Raw genomic sequence first — 19,101 nt, 5'->3', positions numbered from 1 at the left:
CCAGGTTGTTCAGAGGAATGGCTATTGTTAATCTACAAATGTCTTCACTGGTCTCCTCCAACGCTTTGAAACGATCATATACGAGTAAATAACACACAGATAATATCACAGACAGTTACTGGAGCTGTTGTTCTTTTTCTATATTTGCAAATCGAGTTCAGAAAGTTCACCGTGTTGTCGTGTCTGTGTAGAATGCTTCAGGAGGACGCTAAATACCGTATATAACCGGGTAAATCAGTGATAATTTAGCAGTCACTTCTGCACGTCGACACGATAAGCACACTGAGACAGATCCGTGCGCGTTTCCTCCTTTCGTCTTTGGAAAACCTTGTGCTCAGATAGAAGGGAGAGTCTGTGACATTCCCCCACTCGCCCTTTCCAGCTAAAATACATCTACTGTAGCAGCTGAGAAAAACACGGTAGCTCTTTGACAGGATGTATGTCATATTGTAGCCTTGAATTCTTTCAATAAGCGCCACTGAGTGGATAGGCTGGTGTTTTTATTTGTGTGAACGGAAGCATGTGCATTTTATATTTATATATCTATATGTAGAGAGATATATAGATGTATAGATATGCACTAGGTTTGGCTGTTTGTTATTTAATCAGTACCTTACAGTGGCCAAGGGCAACCACACAGTCAAACAAAGGAAGCACTGAGGCAATAAACTGTTTTCAAGCAGCCTGAAAAACAATACAACACTCAAAAGACTGAGCAATATTGCTGGTATTTAGAGTCAGCTCACACACAATTGCTAATCTAGAAAAAAAAAAACTTTGATGTTTGCTTTAAAATTATATTTTAATTTCTAATCAGAATAAGCCTCTCTTATGGGATGTAAACTTTGATGAGTTGTCTTGGAGTTATGGTGCCTTCACATCATATCAGAGTCCGTGTCACACCCTGATAGTTATAATAACTACGACCGGGAGGTGTTCCTTTTATTTTATCTGTCATTTTTTCATCCCCTCAAAATTTTTCTCCCACAATTCAGCGTATTTGACTTGGCACCAGATAATAATAGATACTGAATACCTGGAAGCCAGATGAATACAGATGGCTTTCTCATCTCAGCCAAATGTATCAGTCAAAACTAATAAATTCCAAATGTAACGGCTTCAGTATTATACCGTCAGTATTTGTGATGCTCATAGGGCCGACTGCCACGAGATTGTGAATCCTCGCAAAGTCCTGGGAATCTTAAAGAGGGTTTTTTAGCATAATGCCTCCCTTCAAAGTGCAGGTTCCTGCGCATTTTTGCAATCTTTGTCAACTCATATATTCAAATATTCATAAGATATTAGGCAGATATTTGGGTTGACACATCATTGGTAGATATATCACATGAACCAAAAAGCCCAATACACTTATGAATAACATAAATCAAAAATGACTTTATAAGATGACAAGGATGGGGCAAATACGCCTTTATTTTTTCCCCTTGTAAATTTAGACTGTCGTCTGATTTAGCGGTGGCGGCAGCGGGTCAGTCTGTCCTACAAATTCTCTGAAGGACGATTTTTTCGTCTCTGAATTGAGACAAATACTTAAACTGCTTGACAAAACAGTGAGAATCACATTAAATGTAACCATTTAAGCAATGAGTGCCTTAAAGCTGATGCCTTTTTCCTTTATGCATTTTCTTCCGTTACACTTTGTTCCTATTCTTCATGTCTGACACTGTGCCACTGGCTGAATTAGCTACCACAGTGATACTATCGCTTCACATGCGGCAGATCATAATGAATGCTGGATGCGAACTGGCTTTATTCAAAGCAACAACGTACACATACACTACAGCGATGACTTGTGATTAAGGATTTTAGCCAAAACTTAATTAATTTGAGATAACACTTTTCATCCCCACAGCTAAAACATGTTAATCACAGTGGAGATGGCATTAAGTGTGTCTTTGTATGTGTGTAAGAGTGTGTGAGCATGTTCCTGCATCACAGACAGACGTGTTTATTTGCTGTGCGCTTGTTTGGATAAGCCTATGCCTGGATGTACTGCTTCCAATGTTTCTGAGTGAGTGTCTGTGTGTGTGTGTGTCAGCTCAGCAGATGGAGTTTGATTCTCACTACTGGGAAATCTCAATCCCACAATGCACTGGGAGCGGCGCCAAATGAGGAAGAGGCAGTAGCAGCAGCAATGAGGAACCAATCACAGTTTGAATGCTGAAAAAATGTGCTTTCCCCTCTCTCGCATTCCTTCTCGTTGCAGTTCCTCCGGGGTTAGCCATTGTTGTGCTATCCATCAGCATGAATTGGGTCTATACATGAGTTAATTCTTAGCTTGTGTGCATAATACATGCACACGTATCACAGACACAGAAAAAAGCGATTAGCACAGATCACAAAGGAAAACGGTGACAAAATGAATTTGAGGTCGGTTCCCAAACCTTTTTTTTTTCTCATTTTTTTTGAGCAGACAACCAGAAACAGCTGGAAATTCCGCTTTAGAAATAACAGCATAAAAATTCACAGCAACTCAACCAAACGTTTCATCACTCTTGGGTCGAAGGGGAATCATTCCAAATTTAGGCTTACTTTTATCTGAAATATCTCACTTTCTTTAAACCTCTTCCCAAATCCCCCTAGCAGTCAAAAGGAACATCTTTTGTTGGGTTACTGCGCGCCGGAGAGAGGAAAGAGGAGACGATGATGGATTCTTAGCTTTTCAGCTAAATTCACGTCTGTAAAAACATCTACTCATGCAACTACAACCAGCAGTTAACATGATGATTCAATAGTAACCAATAAAAACAAAGTGCTCCCAGTAAAAGAGGCCGGATGGCAATACGATCTGAGAAATCGCAGTGATGTGTCAACGCAAACTGATGACATCACATTCCCTTGCCACAGCAAGGCAGGATCAGATCAGATCATTGTCATGGTGTATAAATGTGTGTGTACTGTATGTGCGCGTATGCTAGGGTTTGACCAATATGTTATTTTGTTGCCAAAATTAAGCTTTTGGATTACTTTATTGGAATTTTTTGTTGATGTGAAAAAGCTTCCAAGAGGAATTTAGTTATTGTGGGCCGGACTAATTGAAAAATCCAAGTAAGGTTTGTATCATAGCAGATGACTGATTCTCTGATACGCGATCAGGGAATCAAACTCATCATATCATTGGTGGGTGCCATTAACTGATATCTGACTAGATGGCGCCAACAGCAACTCCCTGCTATCCATGACAGCAAAATGACATATAGCTACACCCCTAAAGTGTGGTTGTGTGTGTGCAAATATTTTCGCTTGCTCACAGTGAAAAGCAAAAAAAGCATCTTCCATCCCCTGTAGCCCTTCTTTGGCAGGTCTGGAAAAAAGAAAATAAAAAATAAAACTAAAAAAAAAAACCCTAAAAGAAAGAGATCTTTGCTCTCTAAACAACCAATCACAGTCCAGCACTGGATTATGACACTTGTAACAAATTGCTAGCAACGCCCTGATGTGAAGTATGAAAAAAAAAGGGAGGAGAGAATGGCTGGCCACCCTGAATATAGGGTCTTTTTTATCTGATGTTGTCAAATGGGTTTAGTCCTGTTGGTCATCCTTGTCTCATGCTAGTGGAGGTTCAGCAACTGGAGGCTGATTTCCCATAGGCTCACTTGCAGCTGGGGATCAAAGGTCAGCGGTGTTGTCATCTCCCTGCACCCATTGGCCCAGTAACCTCCTCCACAATCTCCCTCCAGAGCAGGTGACAGAGCAGCAGAGAGCACAGTGGTAGCGCCCTCTTCAGGAGTCTAGGGACAAACACATAAACACAATTAAAAATTTAAAGAGCTCCTGCATATAAAATATATAAAGAAAAGAACTGGAATGGATGACAAGATCAACAACAACCTATCTTCACGTAGACAAAAAAATGTGCCTAAGTGTGTGTGTGGACACGGATGAAAGAGTAGGGCTAATGTCACTGTGTGTTAGCATCACTGAAAGGAAGGCTCAGGGTAAGTGCATGTGTGTGTGTGTGTGTGTGTGTGTGTGTGTGTGTGTGTGTGTGTGTGTGTGTGTTTTTTCATGGATGAGCGTACGCTTGAGAGCGCTGGTGTTGATGCATTTTAACAATGATCTCAGTGTCAGCAGTGAGACCAGCAGCAGGTTTCTGAGCAGAGAGAGGATCACAACCTGAAAGCTTTAACAGCACACTTGCATACTCGTGTATAACAGTACGTGAGTGCTGTCTGTGATGCGTGTATGCTGTACTACTGTGCAATAATTTCAAACATCAATTTTAATTGTTCTTCTAAGTGAATTATCATTTTGCTTGAAGGGCTGAATTTTTAAGTACAAAAAAGGAGGGGGGGGGTGTTGGCAAGCAAAACGTGTTCTTCATAATTCATTTTGCTGTCTGTAGTTAAAAAGTCTCTCCATCCACGTAGGAGTTTTAGTACAGAAAGACAACAGCAACAACAAAACACCCAACTCTTTCTGTGATTGGGGGGAGGGGCAACGGTTTCCACAGCAGTTGGATGCTTGATGGTAGGGCCATTTTAAAGTATGCAGATGACACGGTCATTGTCAGTCTTTTACATACACGGAAAGGAAAACCAGCCATAAACAAGCTATTGAGCACTTTTTCAGGTGGTGTAAAGATTGTTATCTCCAGCTCAACATATTGAAAACCCAGAAAATAATTGTGGATTTCAGGAAAAATTCCAGCATATTTGATTCCACAAACATTAAGGGTCAAACCAAGGAATGTGTCCCTGCAAATATCAGGGGACTATTATTGATTCAAGCTTGAATTTTCACACAAACTGTGAAGCAGTGTCCAAAACACTTATATATATGTACATTTATACTAACTTGTAAATTTGCAATTTTTGTACGTATCTTTACATATACATTGTAATATTGCATATTCTGTATATATTATCACTGTGACAGTGTTGCAACTACTTGCACTTTAAATTCTGATTACACCACGTCTACAAGCACTATTTTACTTACTTATTATTACTTTCTTTTAAGTTGGTTTTTAGTCTTTTTAGTTGTGTGAAGGGAACCTGCAAAGTAAGAATTTCATTACTCTGTGTAACCAATTGTGTTTTGCAGTGTACATGACAATAAACGTCTTGAACCTCGAATCTTGAAAAAAGGGTCATCAAGGTCCTCCTTTCATATTGATAAGACCATTATGACAATATTTTTTTAAAATCTTTTATTAAGTCAGTTTTATCTTTTTCCTTGGTGTCATGGTGACCTGTCTTTGAAGGACGGGAACAAACTGAGTCAAACTGTAAACTGGTCAGGGCAGCTGATTGGTAAATTGCAGCTTAGCCTAGAGTCGATGTATACCAGACAGTTGCAGAGGATGGCCAGCTCTTAAATGATGATTCCCATCCCCTGCGGGATTTTCATCTTTTCCAGAGGGAAAAAGCTGAAAAGCTATTGCAAATTGTGCACTTAATTTGAATGTATTCATTAATTTATTACATTTTTTTGGCCTTTTTATAGTATTTATTAGTTTGGGGGTTTGAAGCTGTGATTTTATTGAAGCCTGGAGAATGCTCTCTTTCCCTCTGTATATGTAGCCAGTGTCTGTGTTTGATGTCTGGTTGATGGGTTGCCTGCTCTTTTAACTGCAAAAGAAATCTACCTAAGGGCATCAATAAAGGAACCTGAACCTTCTCATACTAGCTCATCTATTGCTTTGTTGTTCACCACTTCACTGCTTTACTCTCATGGATGCTGCATTTTTGTTGCCATTATTACTTCCTCTGGATATTGATTGTGCCGCACTCTCAGAAATTGTACTAGGTTCATTGACTTTCAATATGGGAAATGGGAAATAGGAACAGCAATTTACTGAAAGATGGAAATACAGTATAAAATGCAAAAACAGACTTTGCACAATTCTAATGAACTCAAAAGTCAGTATTTGCAAACTCTATTTTCATTCTTTACTATACAACTGAATTTTTTGTGAATACGCCAAGTATTCGTTAATAGTCTATCTACCAGAATTCTGAAAAGAAAATCAGAATTCTGAGATTAAGGTCAGTATTCTGGTAAAAAAGAATTTTGAGAAAAAAGTCAGAATTCTGACTTTTTTCTCAGAATTCTGGAAAAGAAAAAAAAAGATGTGCTCATTTTTTTTTTGTTTTTTCCCGGTGGCCCTAATCCTCTTCTGTGGGTATAAGGTCTGGCCAGCGTTCAAAGAAAAACTCTGAAAAACCTTCAGAAAGCCTAGAGAACTATTGCTCCAGACCACTCAAACCTGTATATTTTTTTCAATAGTCAGCAGGGGGCACCTCCTCTTGTTTCAAAAAGACTTCCAAATAAATGCCTATTAGAAAATGACCCACGGTTCCTTTCCTCTGTGACCTCCATGGATCTGACTTTGTTTTGTGATTTAGGATCAAGTACGCTGTCCTCTTTCAATGTTATATGGCTCTGCAATCAACTAAATGATATGGCTTACGCAGGGGTTAAAGTGGGCTATTAATTAAATCAGTTTAATATAAAATACTTTCTACTGACTTTTCATATGCTGCAACTTGGCATTGCTTCCAGCTAACGTCGAGGAGATAGTTAAATAAGAGGAAAATCATGACACCTGACAGTTTGTCTACACCCTCAAAACATCCATTTTCCTTTTCCTCCTTGGGATGAATTCGTGGTGTAGATTGCTGTCATGGTACCTAAGCATCCTACTAGTGCTAAAAAAGAAAACCGTGCATAAACAGTGGCAGATAATTTAAAATGGAACTTTTCAAACAGATCAACAAATATCAACAGACACAGTTTGCAACACTGAGACGGATGTTTCAGACGGGTGTTTTTTAAAATAAGACATTGAGTCTACACCTGATGTGATGCTGATCAGAATATCACAAAGTTAAATTCAGTTGGCTAAATCAACAAAGAGCAGTAAAGTAGCACCTGTCAGCTGATCACAGCCTCTACACAAAGAAAAAGCTAATAGTGGTCAAATAAAGTGACATATTTCTACATCACTCTGTGCTCTTCATTTAACAACCTGCTTCTACGTATTTTCCCGATGTGGCACCATTACACCCAATCTTAGGGCAAAATCCAACTTTAATCCCCGAGTTTAAAATAAAAAGGTGTTGTAAAAGGCAAAATAAATGTGTGTGTGTTAGTTAATAATTACATGGACTATTTCACATGATAATAAGTTTGCATACTGTATGTGGGGCAAAACTATTCCAAAGGTTGTGCTCACAGGCAAATGTGACAATTGTGGCTTGGGGCTCAAACATGCACACACATCTTCTTCCATTAAATCTCAGGGACATTAACAGCAGCCTGGGGTCAGTGCTTTAAGTTATGCAAAGAAGGCTTTAAAATGTAACACAAAGTGAAGGGGCTGGAGTTTTAGTAGCACTTCCATTTTCAGCAGGGTGGATGGACTGTATGTGTGTGTGTGTGTCTGTTTCATCTCATAATACAATCTGTAGAGTGCCCACAGTCAAGTTTGTAGGTTCACATCTAACAGTTTTAACTTTTAGAGATTTCCAGTTCCAAAACCTCACAACGCAGAATAAACTGCAACTCAAGAGTTGAGGAAACACTTAAATTATCCAGGGTTGCTATGTTGTTGTTACAAGCTATTCTTCTAACAATAAAATAATTTGAAGCTCAATTACTGTGATCATTCTGTGATACAGTGTGAACAGTATAAAATGCATTTACTTTAAGCACATGTCAACTATATTTGATCTGAACCGTACATTGTGCGCTACTTCTCTACAAGGTGAATATTACAGTTGGGACACAACAGAAAATGCAGAGCCGTGTTTTACCCTGAAGAGCAGGCGAGCGATGACACTTTGTGCCAGATGGAGGGGTGTCCAGAGGTGGCGGTAGAGTGCGGTATCCACCATGCCGGGATCCACGGCACACGAACTCACTTGGAAACCTCCACTCTGCATCTCTTGGTGGAGGTGGAAACTGAATAACACCTGGGCCAGCTTGCTCTGACAGTAAGCAGCATGTGAGGAGTAAGATTGGCTGAATACAGAGAGAGCAAGAAAGAATGTCAATTATTATCCTCCCTATGAAAAAGTAAGAAACTTTTAACACAGCTTTTCCAAAAATCTGATTAAATTATATTAATTCACTTTGCTAACAAACTAAATTCCTCAAAAATAAAAAAAGGAATTAATTAATAAAATATTAATAATTCTGTCCTCAACTATATAATGTGTGTAGTATGATAGAAGCTTAAAATTATTATTTAAATAACATAATATATTTATAATGTCCCCGAAACTTAACAAGGGTATTATAAATGTTATGCTAGGCTTTTGGACTAAAAGAAGTCTGTACTGAGTTAAATCAGCATTTGAGTTTAAGACCTTGGATATTAAACACCAATATATCTATGTAACGACATGATGACGATATTCAGGCTGTTAATACATCTTGACAGCAGTGTTGAGAGCTGGAGCGATACAGAGCCAACTGGAACCAACAGTTGTCCACTTGTGCCAAACTGAGATGTGTAATACTGATCTCAGCATAAAGAAGGCAGGTGAGCACAATACACAAGGATGTGAACCGCTCTTCTTAAAGAATATCGAAGGGTTGACTTTATCTTTTTTAATAAAGCGCTTAATGTGAATGTCACACATCATTAAATATGTTTGTGGCTCAATAGTAAATGGCTGATAACCACCAAACACTAAAGTGAAAAATTAATGACCACTGTGACAATAGCAATTACATGAAATGACTCAGTTTGCATCTGAAGCAAGCATTTTTTAAGTCTATATATCATTTTAACTATTTATTAGTTTATTATTTGTTATTAACTTCAGGTATTGTGTGCATCAGATGCATGTCTTTGGACATTTGTGTTTGTGTGTACCTACCGGCTATTCAGGTCATTTAGTCTGATCTGTCCGATGCAGTGAGCTGAGGATGAGACGTTGACCACACGAGAGACATGACCCGATTTCCCAGAATCCTTCAGTGTATCCAGGAGTAGCCAGGTCAAAAGGAAGTGTCCCAGGTAGTTCACACCGAAGTGCTGCTCAAATCCATCCTCCGTACGCCCCTCAGGAACCAGCATAACACCCGCTTGACACACACATCCACACACAAATATTTGATACACAAAAAAATGCATTTTAGTATTTCAAATGTGAATTTAATTCAAATGCTACAAGACTAATTTAACATTTTACATAAAAAAGTAATAGAGATAAAACACAAAAAACGCAAAGGTTAAAGTGAAACCCATACATCAGTCAGTAATTTCTGATAGGCAACAATAGGCAAGCAGCTTGGTGTGAAAAAAATCAACTGTGGGAGCAATCATCAGAAAATGGAAGACATACAAGACCACTGATAATCTCCCTCGATCTGGGGCTCCACGCAAGATCTCATCCCGTGGGGTCAAAATGATCATGAGAACGGTGAGCAAAGATCCCAGAACCACACGGGGGGACCTGGTGAATGACCTGCAGAGAGCTGGGACCAAAGTAACAAAGGTCACCATCAGTAACACACTACAACGGCAGGGAATCAAATCCCGCAGTGCCAGACGTGTTCCGCTGCTGAAGCCAGTGCATGTCCAGGCCCGTCTGAAGTTTGCCAGAGAGCACATGGATGATACAGCAGAGGATTGGGAGAATGTCATGTGGTCAGATGAAACCAAAGTAGAACTTTTTGGTATAAACTCAACTCGTCGTGTTTGGAGGAAGAAGAATACTGAGTTGCATCCCAAGAACACCATACCTACTGTGAAGCATGGGGGTGGAAACATCATGCTATGGGGCTGTTTTTCTGCCAAGGGGACAGGACGACTGATCCGTGTTAAGGACAGAATGAATGGGGCCATGTATCGTGAGATTTTGAGCCAAAACCTCCTTCCATCAGTGAGAACTTTGAAGATGAAACGAGGCTGGGTCTTCCAACATGAGTCTTCCCGGGCAACAAAGGAGTGGCTCCGTAAGAAGCATTTGAAAGTCCTGGAGTGGCCTAGCCAGTCTCCAGACCTCAACCCCATAGAAAATCTGTGGCGGGAGTTGAAAGTCCGTGTTGCTCGGCGACAGCCCCAAAACATCACTGCTCTCGAGAAGATCTGCATGGAGGAATGGGCCAAAATACCAGCTACTGTGTGTGCAAACCTGGTAAAGACCTATAGTAAACTTTGACCTCTGTTATTGCCAACAAAGGTTATGTTACAAAGTATTGAGTTGTATTTTTGTTATTGACCAAATACTTATTTTCCACCCTGATTTACGAATAAATTCTTTACAAATCCTACCATGTGGATTCATGGATTTTTTTTTCACATTCTGTCTCTCACAGTTGAAGTGTACCTCTGGTGCAAATTACTGACCTCTGTCATCATTTTAGGTGGGGGAACTTGCACAATCGGTGGCTGACTAAATACTTTTTTGCCCCACTGTATACAGTATCCAAGGACGCGTGCGGAACATTTCACAGTGTGACTGGATCTGTGTTTAATTCTCAAACTCCCTTTAAATTCAGCCAGGCGACTGCATTGAAATTACACAGCTGCGCAGAGGCTTTCTACTTCTCTCAATAAATATTTGATAAACGTTGTGCAGAGTCCGGCTGCACGCTCATATAACACAAGGACAGAACACAAAGACTCACCATTATTGACCAAAATATTTAGCGGCAGGTCCCGTTCTCTGAAGCTCTGGGCGAACTGACGTACAGACTGCAATGAAGCCAAGTCCAGTTTCTTAAACTCCACTGCAATGGACACACACACACACACACACACACACACACACACACACACACACACACACACACACACACACACACACACACACATCAGAGCCATTATAAATGGATTAATCCTCCACGACACTTTGCCGGTAAGACATCAAAGAGTGTATTAATCATCTTCTCCAACGGGCTTGGTGGATTCCTACACTGCAACACTAACAGCACTTCCATTGCTCTATCACATTAACAAACCTAATACTCCCACCAGAACTCCATCAAAGCTCAGCACATTGTTATATCAGATCTAATATGTGATAAGACACAGGTAAGAGATCAGCTTCTCTCATCAAAACATGAAGGGGGACTGCTGGCTTTAGTAAGCTCAAGTGTCTGCACGCTCACAGAAACACTGATTTAAAAAAGCTTGACAAACCGAGCTTTCCTGGAATATATAAAATTTTAAGTAATAAAATAATAATAAAATTCTCAAATCTGTTCATCAAAAAGGGATATGTCATTCTCTTTGGGGTTTGATCAACAAAACCTACTTTTTCCACGGTCTGTGGCTCCAAACACAAAGTTACCTCAGCATCCCTTATTAAATGGCCAGCCAGGTAACAAACCTGTGACATCACACCTTAACCAAACCACTGAGATACCCAAGGTGCGGCAGGGTTTATTGTAAAATAGTAACAGACTGGTGACAAATTAAAGGAACAAGAGCCCCTCCAATGAGAGCATCTTGTGGCTCTGCTATGCTGTGAGGGGTATTTTGCTTGCACAGTTTAGGTCCTCTTGTCCTTTAGAGGGAAATCAATACAAATCTGTTCTGACTGATCACCTTTCTCCCATGCTGAAGCCTTCTATTCTGATGGGAGAAGGATCATTTTTTCCCAGGATGACAATATATTCCACGGGGTATTAAAGGTCATTGAACGTGTTGATTACGAAAAAAATGTCAAATGTATGATATGGCTTTGAAAGCCCACAGGTCTCAACCCAAGTGAGCACTATGCAGGAGAATTTGAAATATATTAGACAACATTTTCCACCACCATCAACATCAAAATGCCAAATGAGCTGTTTTGATCTGCACAGTACCATGAAAATGTTCATCACATATGCATTCAAGAATCTCTTCAGGCTAAAGAAGCCATTTAACTGCCCTGATTAAAAGTTCTACTGCTTTTTATTCTGCACGTGAACAGATATCATAATGAGGCATATATGACTGTCATGCAATGTATTAAATAGTGCAAAATCTCTGTATAGTAACACCTTTTTAATGGTGGGTAATATAGAAGTGACCCCTAGTGGTCACTTCTCTTGTTTATCGGGAACAGTTTTATGTTGTCTTTCCCAGTTTTTGTGATGCTTCTGCTTCACTTAATGATGCAAAAACAAAAAAAATAAATAAACTTTCTTCTTTTTTACAGACTCTACATTTGTAGAATGACCTTCCCACTGCAGACACGACTGCTGACTCACTTCTAATCTTCAGCAGCAAATTGAAATCTCATTCCAGCAAGAAATGTTTTAAATTGTTCTTTAACCCTCTAACATCCTCTCTGTGCATTTCTCAGCACTTCAGGATGGGAAATATTCTTGAAAAGTAAACAATCCTGTTCTATTAAATGCTAAAACAGAAATCCTATTTTGGGTTCACTGGCTTAAAGCAACAGAGAAATGAGTTGATCACAGAAATGTGACACCCAAAATATACACAAAAACGAATACATTACTCTAATAGCAAAGTAATATATACTAGTGCTCCCATCACATGATTGTTTTTCTTACTCTGCAGACTCATAACTCTACATGGCTGAAATTGTTTTGCATTTTTTGTTGCCAGTGGAATCCATCATGTCTCTTTTTTATCTTTGTGTCATTAATATTTAATAATGTAAATGTAAATTTTAAAAAATGACCCTCTATTAATTTTAAGGTATTAATGCAAAATTATCAGGAAATATGTCGTCCTTAGCAGGTCTTTATTTTAGGTAAATACCTAACCTTAACACATGGCATATTACTGTGTGTCATTCATTTGAACAAACTAAGCCAAAATGCAGAAGCAGTGTGTGGAAAAACTAAGTTAACCCCCTGATTCAAAAGCCTGCAGAACATCTTTAGCAGCAATAACTTAAGGTCACTGTTTTCTGGACTTTACAACGCTGTTTTATGTCATTGAGGTTTGCAGGCATTTATAAGGTTTTTAAGCTCCCACCATAGCAGACAGCAGATGAGCAAAATAGTAAAACATCTTCTTTCATTGAGGTGATCACATTTTCTGCTCATCAATTAATTAAGTGCATCTGATTAGAAGCGCCTGGCTGCTACTTACCTTCTTAATTTGGATGGAAACAGAATCGGGGTTAGATAATAAATAAATCATGACATGGTGTAACAGGCCGTCTTTTATACTTCATTTGAGGTTGTATTGATCTAATTTTAAGACCAGCTAAGGACAGATTGTGTTTTTATTATATCTTGAGATATATAAGATATATAAGCCTATGATTACAGTGAGAATTTGAAAGTAGAAGCTTACACATTCTGACAAGCAAGACTCAAGCTGCATGAAGCCTCAGGATTATTCACATGGTTTGGCCTTGCATTTTTTAATAGCACTGTCAAATTATATCCCTCAATTCAAAGTAAAGCCTTGTGCCTTTCAAATATCTATAAAATAATATATTGTTTCCTTTAGAACTCAAGTAAGCCTCTAACGTCTCAAATATAATGGACAAAGACAGGAGGAGGACAGAGAGAACACAGGGAGGACGAGTTGATGGAACTGATAAAGAAAAGGGCTGCTGAGACAGATGAGAGTGCAGCTGTTCCTGATGAAGGTCTGATAGCAGTCTTATCTCCAAGCCACGCTACTCACCTCCTGCTGACTGTGTGTGTCTGAGAGAAAAAAAAAGAAAGAAAGGAAGAGAAAATAATAAGAACAAACCCGGTGTGTGCATCAGAGTGACCGTGAGCACAAATTTGACTTAGTAAGAGTGTGTGCTTATGTGCACCTGAAAACAGGTGCACGTGTTGCAGGAGAATTGTGTGTGCGTGTATGTCTGTGTGTGTGCCATGCCCGTCAGTCCTCTCTTGCCATCTTGAATGGGGCCTCTCGAGACTGAGCCCTTTCAGAAAACCCAGTCGTATTTAGAAAGCCCACTGGGAGTGAAATGCCATTGATCATGCGTGGGCCTGCACCCCAGGATTTTCTATAACACTCAGGCTCCTTGACTCAATCGCTCAACGCTGTGATTGTATTTTATGTCTTAAAACACAACGCGATGAAAAACCTTTGGAGGCGTTGTACCGGATCTACTCACTGACTCATTCACTGTTTATCTTAAATGAGCTGCAACTTGTCAAATGTGGAGGAACCAAACTAAGTAAAGTGGTTTTAGTGAGATAATAAAGTGGTTAATTTTGTATTACTCCTGAATAGTAGATGACAAAGATAATAAATAAATCAAGAAAAGATGACATAAGTTTGTTTCTGAGCAAAAAGTCATGAAAATAACCATGAAAGTCCTCCATGAAGAGCGATTACCAAGGTTTGTGATTCTGCCTATAAAAAGCAAACACCTTACCTGGTTTAAATTCACTCTCTTTGCCCTTCAGGGATGTCTCCCTGTGCCGTTTCACTATCGACCTGTACTTGTGCAGAGAGCAAACATGACTTCTTTGTTGAAGTAAATTACAGCTGTGGGGGGAAAAAGTTTTCACAGGACTCTATGTAATCATGCGAAAAACTAAGTTTACCCTTACTACTTCCATACTTGATTAACTGATCAACTGACCATAAGCTGAGTTTTGGCAGTTTGCTGGTCTGAAGTATTCAGCTCTGTCAAAACAATCTTTCAGTGAGAGGACCGACTATACAGGCCTCAGTTAGTTTTTAAATGTTAAAGTTCATGACAATTGAAGTAAAAAAAGACTGAACAAGTGCAGCTTGTTTGGAAGAGTTCCCAGAACAAAGCCTCTTCTCTCTAAAAAGAACACGGCAGCACGGCTTAGGTTTGCAAGCTGGCAGCCGAAAAAACCCACAAGGCTCCTAAACAATGTCCTTTCGGCGGCATTGCCATAATACACAGCACCACGTCTGGCCAAAAACAAAGAGCATATGAGTTCCTGCTTGCTGGATTTGACTCCCAAATCTTAATCCTCTTCCTAAAAATGAAATTGAAGTTGGCAATTTTACACAGTGGAACAGAACATATATGGTAATCAAGTACAAGCAGTAAGATTGGGACATCCAGAGAGTTATTCAAATGTAGTAGGAGCAGCAGAAGTGGTCCACAGGTGGACATTGAAACGACCCTGTCTTTCAAGGTGACAACACTCTAATTTAAATTAGATGAAGTTGTACTTTTTATATGTGGAGGTACATTGTACATTACTATATTCTAAAATTAGAATATTTATTCAATGCAGATAATCTGTATTTTATCTCTACATTTTCTGGCTTTGCATAATTTAGCCTCTTATCCGTTCCATTAATGTAATTTGCAATTTCAAAGTATGAAATTGTCCCTCATTTTAATCTTTTCTTTTGGATTAACTCACTAAAACTGCTGCTCTACAGTACTTCTATTTTCAGTTTAATGAGATTGCCTCAGTTATCTAAACAGACGTGCATGTGGCCATACAGCGAGCTGGTCATATAGCATGACACTGGTGCAGAATTGGTGCATGTGCATAATTAAAAACCAAAAAATATTGAAAACAGTCAACTTTGCTATGAGAATAAGGTTGGAAGACGATGACAGGACTCAGTTCCAGTAAAAGCTGCCAAAGCTGACACAGGCAGGTCTAAAATAATTAGTAAAGTAATTTTAATGCTGATTTTAAATGTGACAAAATGCCTTAAATCACAATCTCAGACCTTTTTAAAATAAAGACATTTCCACATGTTACAGCAGGGAAAGCACAAGTGTAAATAAGTAAAAGATAATAATAACAGCTGACTTCTAGTTATTCACAGCCAAGAATTACTGTAACTTTAAAAAACACCATAAATAATTTATATCTGCATATGAAATAGTTCTGAAACAAGATGAAGGCATTACTTACAATTAGTTTCATACAAACAATAACACATTTGTACTATGCTTCATTTTTGCCTACAAAAAACACACAACGACCCTTGAACGTTAGGTTTCACGTGTATGAATTGAAGTCTTAAGGGGATCAAAAGTCAAAGGATGGTTTCATGGCAGAGCAGCCATTTCTAACGTTGCTTTTAAAGCTTGTGAACTGTCACCTTCCCTTTCCCCTTTTTCATCTCAACCAGCTGCTCTTAGAGTCCCAAGTGGATGGAAAGGCACAATTGTGTCTGTAATTTTGAACACTAAATGTGATTAGAAATGGGTTCTGCCACATCAGTGCACAATCAGAGTAACTACAGTAGCATAAGAGCTACCGAAAAAAATAAAACCCTTTCTGATTGAAAGTCCTTTGGTAACATTTTAAACTGAATTTCCAAAAAAACAACAACAACTGTTTAGCAGAGGTGCTTTTTTATGTTAATTCTATTTTTTGCAATTTTATGTATTTATTTTGGGATGAGCGTAATCTAAAATTACAAAATTAAAGGGAAATTCAAAGCATCTTTTTTTTACCACCCATCACTATAATGGCCATATCAGCCAACAAACAAACAAACCAGGAAAAATAAATGTTGAGCCTAATGGATCCAAATTGGACTGAATGTTGAGGTATATGCCTGACCTACATGTATTTGAGAAGAGCAGGCTGCCTCCTCAAAATGTAGGTTAATTTGTAAAGGTAATGTGATTCATGCTGTTGTTTGGAGACATGCTATCAATATATCTCTATATCTGTTATAGCCGTATATATTTAGCAATATTAAGCGATAGCAACATCAGGAAGAATGAACATGAGTAGCTTGAGAAATACCAAGGGAGGAGCCAGAGCAGCTACTGCAGATCGGGAAGGTAAAGGCTACAGTGGTCCCTGTGATCCCCAAACTGAGAGAGGAGCTCCAGTAGATTCCAGGAATAACATCCGAGATATCTCTCCAGGAGAGAGCTGTTCTAGGAACAGCAAAGATGGTGCACAGGGCATATCTGTGGTCTGACACATCAGACGTTTTCTTCACTCGCAGCTTTTACCTTTAACAACACTCTAAATTACTCCAAAGGGCCCAATCCCTAAAAGTGAAGGTTGGGTCCGTAGCACTAGCTTACCACTATCAAAAAATTACATCAGCAACACAAAAAGCTGAAACAAAAGGTGCTTGTTCTTTGGAGTTTCTGTAGTAATTGCAAACGGCTGAAGGAAGCACTATCTTCATGTGGCTTGTGGTTAACCCTTTAAGACCTACCATAGAACCAAGTCCGCCAGAGCTTATATTATATTTTTACATGTTGTAGTGCCATTTTTGGAACCATTTCAAGTTAATATACATCAATACAACCATTATAGCCCAAATTTTAATAGTGAGTAATTAATTTAGTGCAATATGAGTTCGAAGCATCCCAGAAACGACACAGAAAGTCATAAAGTCAAACATAACTTTTAAAAACACCAGTATAGGCTCATAAGGCCCTGATAGTAAAAAAACTACATTTCCGCAAAATGACGTCACTTCCGGTTTCGGGCAGGTCATGGCGGACATGCGATAGTTCGTGCTGATGGACGTAGGAAGTGTTACAAACAGCTGATCGGATCGGCAAAGCGTGTTTCTGGAATATTATGTTTTTCTTGCTGCAAGTGCTTTTTATGCAGTTTTTGCAAAGCTATATGTGGAAGGAAACTGTGACTTAGGACAAGCTGATGGCATAAGATGTAAGTACAACTCCTCCGGTTTCATGTGCAAAAACAATTATTGCACTAGCTTACGTGGTTGCAGTGCTACCGGGACGTAAAAATAGTTACGCAAAACGGAGCATGCCCGCTCCGACCAGCTTTAAAGGGTTAATGTAGATTACAAGTAGCTTGTGACACCAGTATACAGAGAATCTAAGAGATTTTGTACCTAAAACCTAAAACTAACATCGTATATTTTTATGAGACTAATACAGAAAACAAAAACAGTGTTTATACTATTGATTTAGCCTGAATCAAATCATGACAAGCAATTGAAAAGCTGTTCAGTTTAACTTAAACTTATACTAGAAAGGAGACAAAAAATTAGTAAGTGAATTAAAAACGTGCAAAAATTTCTTATGCTTTCATTTACCATGAATATTGTTAGGCTAGCTGCTCCAAACTCAAAGTGATTTTGCTCTAATTAATCCTGTCTGAACTAGCATGCTCCAACTGTGATTAGAATATGTAGGCTAGGCATGCAATAGAAATGTCCATTCAAATTTCATTCTGACATGCTCTGTTGCAAAGCTACAGTCAACACAGTATGTCTGGAGTGGCTAAATTGCATTGTCATATCAATCCAGGAAATTATAGAGGATCTGGGGGTTCTGGTTGCCATTTTTCTGCAAAACATTGCAGAAATATATATATATATATATCTTACAAACACTAATTCCAGTCTAAATCATGATCGGCAGGTAATGATTATGTGATTCACCTCGTGCCCAACTTGCAATATCACAGTAAACCTCCCTCCATTCCCAAGCATATTCTTAAGTGTTATTTTTCATTCAGTTTCTTGGCCAAACAACTCTAAAAGAGCAACACAGTGAAAAAGAAAAAAAATTATGTCAGGACAGCCTGTTTCTCTTACCCCAAATCCTCCCTTTCCACCTGGCTCTAACATGCATCTTGTGTCCCGATTTTGACTACAGTAGATTTGATTAAGCTGGATTACACCTAAATCTGATATTAAAATGCATCAGTGCCAAACACATTAAATTTCTCTTCTGCTAGACAACAGGCCGGAGATCTTGCATTACTCAGTGCTTTAAAGGTGACAGTAAATACCTTGGCATGAAAAGCCTGATTTTTGCATTGCACTCATTAGTTTCATTATTTATTTAAAATATTTTGTTCTTAATATACCACAGTATAATATAGTGTCAAGTCATAAATTCCCTTGAGTTTCTAACCAATCAGCTCTACCCATCAACAATATTTTCTGACTAAAAAGATAAATGAACTATCTTCCCCGAAGGATACATCTTACGGGACCCGGGGGGGGGAATATAAATAGTTTGACTTTAAATCTGATAAACAACAAAGTGAAATTCAAGAGTATTAGGACTGGGCAGCCTGCCAGTCTTAGCTCCTCCACAGACGTTTTTATTCGGCTGATGTAGGAGAGAGGGGGCTGGCTGGTCGAGTCCAGCGTGCAGCGCTAATGGGACGTTGCTTTTCAAGACAGCTGTAAATGTGAATATGTGGCTACTGTGAGTCAGTTTCACACGGACCAAAAAAGAAATCACAGAAATGCTCAAAACTAATTGCTGTTCAAAATTATTCACA

At 38.9% G+C, this 19,101-nt stretch overlaps 1 protein-coding gene across 3 annotated transcripts in view; it reads right to left on the bottom strand.

Annotated features, from left to right (window-relative positions):
- Window positions 1-764: 764 nt before the first annotated feature.
- Window positions 765-19,101, bottom strand: part of LOC102295702 (dehydrogenase/reductase SDR family member on chromosome X) — a 48,278-nt gene continuing 29,941 nt past the window's right edge. For 2 of the 3 annotated variants that reach the window (XM_042226240.1, XM_005935753.3), the window contains exons 4-7: window positions 10,606-10,707; window positions 8,850-9,057; window positions 7,779-7,986; window positions 765-3,749 (exon numbers count right to left, since the gene is read on the bottom strand). In XM_042226240.1, coding sequence (XP_042082174.1) covers window positions 3,570-3,749; window positions 7,779-7,986; window positions 8,850-9,057; window positions 10,606-10,707 — 698 coding nt within the window. In that variant the 3' untranslated portion in view covers window positions 765-3,569. The remainder of the gene's footprint in view (window positions 3,750-7,778; window positions 7,987-8,849; window positions 9,058-10,605; window positions 10,708-19,101) is intronic. The other variant, XM_005935754.2, reaches the window with a different exon arrangement.

Source organism: Haplochromis burtoni, unplaced genomic scaffold (genome assembly GCF_018398535.1).
Source record: "Haplochromis burtoni strain Fernald_Lab_line unplaced genomic scaffold, NCSU_Asbu1 Contig_202, whole genome shotgun sequence".
Classification (NCBI taxonomy): domain Eukaryota; kingdom Metazoa; phylum Chordata; class Actinopteri; order Cichliformes; family Cichlidae; genus Haplochromis; species Haplochromis burtoni.
Note: the sequence above shows the minus strand (reverse complement) of the source record. Positions and strands in the feature narration are given on the sequence as shown.